Source organism: Gossypium hirsutum, chromosome D10 (assembly GCF_007990345.1).
Source record: "Gossypium hirsutum isolate 1008001.06 chromosome D10, Gossypium_hirsutum_v2.1, whole genome shotgun sequence".
NCBI lineage: Eukaryota > Viridiplantae > Streptophyta > Magnoliopsida > Malvales > Malvaceae > Gossypium > Gossypium hirsutum.
This window is the reverse complement of record NC_053446.1, coordinates 61,271,713-61,277,712: the sequence shown is the minus strand read 5'-3', so window position 1 is coordinate 61,277,712 and position 6,000 is coordinate 61,271,713. Positions and strand designations below refer to the sequence as shown.

General features: G+C 33.8%; 1 protein-coding gene across 3 annotated transcripts; it reads right to left on the bottom strand.

Moving 5' to 3' along the window:
• Nucleotides 1-2,231: 2,231 nt before the first annotated feature.
• Nucleotides 2,232-5,508, bottom strand: LOC107915879 (ubiquitin-conjugating enzyme E2 8). 3 transcript variants are annotated; one of them, XM_016845072.2, is made up of 8 exons: nucleotides 5,327-5,508; nucleotides 4,901-5,028; nucleotides 4,520-4,624; nucleotides 3,877-4,014; nucleotides 3,553-3,625; nucleotides 3,077-3,204; nucleotides 2,810-2,914; nucleotides 2,232-2,546 (listed from the first exon to the last, which is right to left on the bottom strand). In XM_016845072.2, exons 1-8 carry the CDS (start codon nucleotides 5,394-5,396, stop codon nucleotides 2,403-2,405), a joined length of 891 nt encoding a protein of 296 aa, XP_016700561.1. In that variant the 5' UTR covers nucleotides 5,397-5,508; the 3' UTR covers nucleotides 2,232-2,402. The 3 variants fall into 3 exon arrangements, with proteins under 3 accessions (XP_016700561.1, XP_016700562.1, XP_040959458.1); XM_016845073.2 differs by lacking the exon at nucleotides 5,327-5,508 and adding an exon at nucleotides 5,165-5,309; XM_041103524.1 differs by lacking the exon at nucleotides 4,520-4,624 and having other exon boundaries at nucleotides 5,327-5,501.
• Between the last annotated feature and the right edge of the window lie 492 nt (nucleotides 5,509-6,000).

The following is a 6,000-nucleotide window of genomic DNA, read 5'->3' as shown; positions in this document are numbered from 1 at the left end:
TAAAGTGGATTCTTTTGAAACACCATTAGCTCAAGTTGCAATTCTGAGGACTAATCCTGGTAAAAAAAAATTTTACGTTTATAGTTTTGTAGATAATAAAGATATATTTATAAATACTTTACGAATTGCATATTATTATTTATGTTTTTTTTTATGTAGTTGAATGGTGGATTAATTATGGAGGTTGTGTGCCTCAACTTCAATGCATTGTTGTTAGAGTTTTGAGTTAAACAACTTCATTTTCAAATTGTAAGCGCAATTGGAGTACATTTAGTTTGATTCACACAAAGAAGAGAAATAGGCTCAAGCATAAAAAGCTTCAAAAATTAGTTTATGCCCATTATAATATGAAGTTGAAGCTAAGGCACATGAAAAGAAAAAGTGTAAAAGAGTTACAAATGAGATTTAATCCAATCAATCTCGTTAATATTTTTGAAGAGGAGGATCCATCAAATACATGGATTGAAGAAAGAGAGGATTCTATGTAAGCAATAGAAGTCAAATGGTGAAAAAGCTTTTCTCATCAAAGATGGACTAAAGTAGACAAGCAATGAAACAATTATTCTCATAAAAGATGATGAGCATGCATAAAATAAGGTCAAAACAAAAAGAAGATATAGAAGACGATGATAATCTACCTTTGAAGAAGCTTATAAAAAAAATGAAGTTCGATTCACTACAGCAAAACAGGTTTTTAGCGGCGTTTATAGTGGCGCTTGAACCAAAAACGCCGCAAAAGTTGTAGATTAGTGCCGCTAGTATGAAAACGCCACAAAAGGTTAGAGCTATAGCGGCGTTTATGACAAAAACGCCGCAAGAGGTCAAGCATTAGCGGCGTTTTTGAAACAAACATCGCTATAGGTCGAGCATTAGCGGTGCTTTTTGAAAAACGCCGCTATAGATTGAGCATTAGCGGTATTTTTCAGAAAACGCCATAAAAAGTTGAGCAAAACACGTTGTTTGTTGTTGAGCTTTAGTGGCATTAGCAGCGCTTTTTAAAAAATGCCGCAATAGATCGAGCATTAGTGGCGATATTTGAAAAACGCCGCTATAGATCGAGCATTAGCGGCGCTTTTTGGAAAACGCCACAAAAAAGTTGAGCAAAACAACGTTGTTGTTGAGGTTTAGTGGCATTAGTGGCGCTTTTTAAAAAATGTCGTAATAGATCAAGAATTAGCGGCGCTTGTTGAAAAACGCCACTATAGATCGAGCATTAGCGGCGCTTTTCGTAAAACGCCATAAAAAAGTTGAGAAAACGGAGTTGTTTGTTGTTGAGCTTTAGTGGCATTAGAGGCATTTTTGATAAAAACGCTGTAAAAATTCATTTTATTTTAGGGTTTAGGGTTTAGTATTTAATGTTTAATGTCTATGGTTTAGGGTTTTAAGGTTTATGATATAATGTTTATTATTTTGGGATTAGAGTTTTGAGTTTGGAGTTTATGGGTTAGAGTTTGTGGTTTAGGATTTATTATTTTATAGTTAGGGTCTTAATACTATTCATATATCTTTCGTTGAATTTGAAGTATCATTTAGATTTTCTATTTTTGGTTGGATTTCATGCTACAGGAAGGGTTGTATGTGGATGAAAATTGAATGTTACAAATCTGCCAAACTTAGTGGCGTTTTTTCATAAACGCCGCTAAAGAATGGTACTTTTAGCGGCGTTTGTGAAAAAAAACCGCTAAAATCATTCTCTTTAGCAACGTTTGTGATAAAGGCGCCGCTAAAGGTCATGTTCTTTAGCGGTGTTTTTAATAAAAGCGCCGCAAAATGTCATGTTCTATAGAGGCATTTTTTTCATATAAACGCTGCAAAATTTAGCGGCATTGTCTATAGCGGCATTTTTTTTATCTATTATAGAAAAAACAACAATGAATTCAAGTCAAATTGACCCATAAGCTTGAAATTGAGTAGAATTCAAGAAGATTTGAGCCCAAAACAACTCAAACCCAAAATAAACCGAACAAATAACTGAAATGACTTGAACACAAAATAAATCAAACCTATGACAAATTGGCATGAAAAACTTGAGCTTTAAACTCAAATGACATAAACCAAAAATTAACCTAAATCCAAAGCGATTTGGCCGTGATACATGTCACAGCTTACACATTGAAGCCAGAGTTATAGCAGCTGAATTTTCATTTTGCATATTGAAAATAAAGCGATTTGGCCGTAATACATGTCACAGCTTACACATTGAAGCCAGAGTTATAGCAGCTGAATTTTCATTTTGCATATTGAAAATGGAAGAATGATCGATTGCAGACAAGAGGTTCTTTTCAACATAGACTAATTTCATTGTCCATTCAGATGACAATATTGTTTCGTTTGTTAATACAATAATTTAAAGATAAAAGCCAGATAGAATGAAGCGCTCCTAGTGCATGCGTAGCAGCACATTAACCCCTAGCATACTTCTGGGTCCAGCTCCGTGCAATTGTATCGTACTTGCTACGATTGGTCTTGTACATGTGGGCAATCTCTGGCACCAATGGGGCATCGAGATTTGGATTCTTTAAGAGTGAGCAAATTGAGTGCAAAACCTAGAATCCAAACAAATAAGAAAACATCTCCACCTCTAATACTAGTAAACCCAGCAAAGCAATAGTTACAAGATATATAAAAAAAAATCTAAACCATGGTGACCTGATTCAAAATAACAATGACCCATGATGCAATACTTAAAGGGCTTGCTGTTTATTTCATTTTAAAGGGTACATGGTCGATAGATGACCTAAATAATAACATATGTTCAAATTAAAGTATGCATTTTTCTTCAAGGTAGTTAGGACTATGAGCAAATAACCTGGGAAATGGTGAGGTAGGCTCTCCACCGATCCTTCAAAATATCAAGGCCAATGCTACCATTCCTATCAATATTAGGATGAAAGATCTTTGTCCTGAGTACAACCTAAATGGAAGAGGAAAAAAATCAAAAGAGAATATAAAAGAAGTAAAAAAGAGGTTAGGTGAACAAAAGTAAAAGGTAAAGTCGGTGGTCACTAATTAGCAGCTAAACAAGCATGCTATAAGGTCAGAAAACCATGAATTAACTTCACCCTATTATTTGCACCTTGGGTGGTTCAAATGGATATTGGGAAGGGAAATGAATGTCAACTTCAAACACTCCACCAGCATATGGACTGTCTCGAAGATCCAAGAGAGTTGCTTGCCAATGAAACATGTCTCCATCAACAGGACCTTATTCCATCATTAATAAAAATGAGGTAAAACAAATGTTAGATGGAATACCCAATCTACAACTCATCGTACACGCACCAATCAATCCTTTTTCCCATTTGCCTTGGCAAAGTATAACATGTTGCACTCCTAAAGAATCTTACCACATTTAATAGAAATAATGGTACGATGATGAGTTCTTACATGGAAAACCATAATTGGAATGACTACCTACCAACTTAACAACAAATGGATATGTATGGCAATCAATAAGAACCCCCCAGAAGGAGTTTCATATAAAAATAAATGGAAAAGGATTTTGAGAAAAAAAACCACAACAAATAAACAACGAGAGGGTAAAAATCAAACCTGCACTGCCATAGCTAGGAGGAAACCTCTCGAGACCCTTAAGCTCCTCCCAGATTGTTTCATAAACAGGACCCTAAAACCCCAAAACAAACAATTTTTTTTATTTAAATAAAAGAGAAAAGAAAATCCTAGCTAGAATATCACCTTTGCTTCATCCAAGGAAGCACTGAAAATGTGTTTAAATTTGTAATTTTTTTTATTTTATTTCAGTTTTGAGTTTTAAAATTTTTTTAAAAAAAGTCAAAATTGGGTTGTCTTTATCCTGCTTGACCCACACAATTATAACATAAATTTCATTTTTGTAAATATAACATTTTAGCTTACCATAGCATACTTCTGCGTCCAGTTCCGAGCAACTTTCTCGTATTGGCTCCTATCCGTCTTGTACATGTTGGCAATGTTCTCTTCATATGGGTCATCGAGCATTGGATCCCCTAAGATTGAGTAGATTGACAGCAGCACCTATAGAGTCAAAACAAATAAAATTACACTTCTCCGCATCTAAATACCAGTTAACCAAATAAAGATAAAGTTTAACCGGGGTGACAGTGACTAGATTCAAAATGACATTAATGATCCATTATGAAACCTATTTGACCAATGGCTTGATGTAAAATTCATTTTAATAGAATAGTTCTAATTAATTAAATACCAATTCAATTTAAAAAACAATAAATTTTATTATAAAAGCATTAATGCCTTTCAATAATTTTATATTTTTAAAAAAAATTTAAATAACTCAAACTATACAACTTTTAAATTAGTCTGAAAATGATTAGAGATTCATTTAGTTTTAGGTGTGGGTTGGGATTGATTTTATATAATTTATTTTCTTTCACCCATGGGCATCTCATAATCTAGTTTTTGACAAAGAATGGTTGAGAAATAGCATAACAGGGAAATGTAATTTTCAAACTGAAATATACATTTACTTGGATGCAGTTAGGAGGTTTGAGCAAATTATAACCTTGGATATGGTGAGGGCGGGGGTCCACTTATCCTTCAAAATATCAATGCCAATGCTACCATTCTTGTTAATATTAGGGTGAAAGATCTTGCTCCTGAAAGCAACCTAAATGGAAGGAAAAAGAATCGAAAAAGAAGATAAAAGAAGAAAAAGAGAGGTTAGGTGAACAAAACTACAAGTTGGGGGGTCATTAATATGTTATAAGGTTGGAAAATCATGAAATAACGTTGTCCTATTATTTACTATGTAACTTCAAGATTTAGCACAGTCTAGCTCAGCATTGAAGGTCCATACTCCTCTGGTTACAATAAATTTCTCTTCGAAAATAAATTTGATGCTATTCTATCCTCAGTATATATTAACATCAACATTATGAAGCACCTTGGGTGGTTTAAATGGATAGTCCGGAGGGAAATGAATTCTGAGTTCAAACTTTCCACCTTCATATGGAGTGTTCAGAGGACCCGGCATAGTTGCTTGCCAAATGAAGATTTCTTCATTCTCAGGAGCTTATCATGCCATCAATAATAAAAAAGGTAAAACAAGTGTTAGATGGTAGTGCAATGAGAAAATATATCATGTTGCAGTCCTAAACAATTTTAGCACATATTTAACAGAAATAATGGTGCAATGATGAATTCTTACATCCACCCAAGCTAATACCCAGAAATATTCTCTTTTTGCGAAACATGCTAACCATTTGCTATCAACTTCATTTACATCTATAGCATTATTAATTCCATTGACTTCCTATCAGCTGTAACTGTAACAAAAGGAAATAGGTAAAGAGGAGAGAAGGAATGGAACCTAAGCTGCAAAAGTTAGGAGGATCTTTTTGGAGATCCTTGAGCTCCTTCAAGATCCGCTTTGAAGCCATCACACCTAAAATCCCAAGCTAGATTGATCACCTTTAGCGTCAATCAAGGTGTTGCACTGTATTTGTTTTTAAAGTGAGGTTCCAGAACAAAAGTGTTGACTTCCTAACCCCCCCCTTTTTTTTTTGCCAGATAGGCTTTATAATTAAAAAAGAATATGGACGATCAGGGTCTTTCTTAAGTTCTAAATTATTGTTTTGGTGGACCCCACAGGACCATAATATATATATTTTTTATAAATCTTAATTAAGAATAAGAAATGGAATGCTTGACTTTTAATAATATATTTTTGCCATTAGGTTAAAAGTTTGTTGACAAAATAAAATAAGTTTACTTGCCCTTTCTTGAGTATATTATTTTTTTCCCTATTTATAAAATTATAAAGCTTTTGAAACGATGATAAAATAAAATATTTGTAAACTCTAACAGCACGTTTGGTTCGCTGTAGTGGAATAGAGGCGTAATAGTAAATCAATTGTTTGGTTGAATGTAATGGAATAGAGGCGTAATAGTATTCCTGTGTTTGGTTGAATGGAATAGAGGTGTAATAGCATAATAGAAAAAACTAAAATGACTAGAATACCCTTAGCATAAATTTGTTTGGGT

Bases quoted from the DNA above. Each gene is read 5' to 3' on its own strand.
- LOC107915879 (XM_016845072.2), bottom strand. From the start codon at position 5,396: ATGGCTTCAAAGCGGATCTTGAAGGAGCTCAAGGATCTCCAAAAAGAT. The intron at 5,029-5,326 runs GTTCCATTCCTT...TGGCATGATAAG, and splicing joins TCCTAACTTTTGCAGCTTAG to CTCCTGAGAATGAAGAAATC. The intron at 3,205-3,552 runs GTTTGATTTTTA...TGATGGAATAAG, and splicing joins TCCTAGCTATGGCAGTGCAG to GTCCTGTTGATGGAGACATG.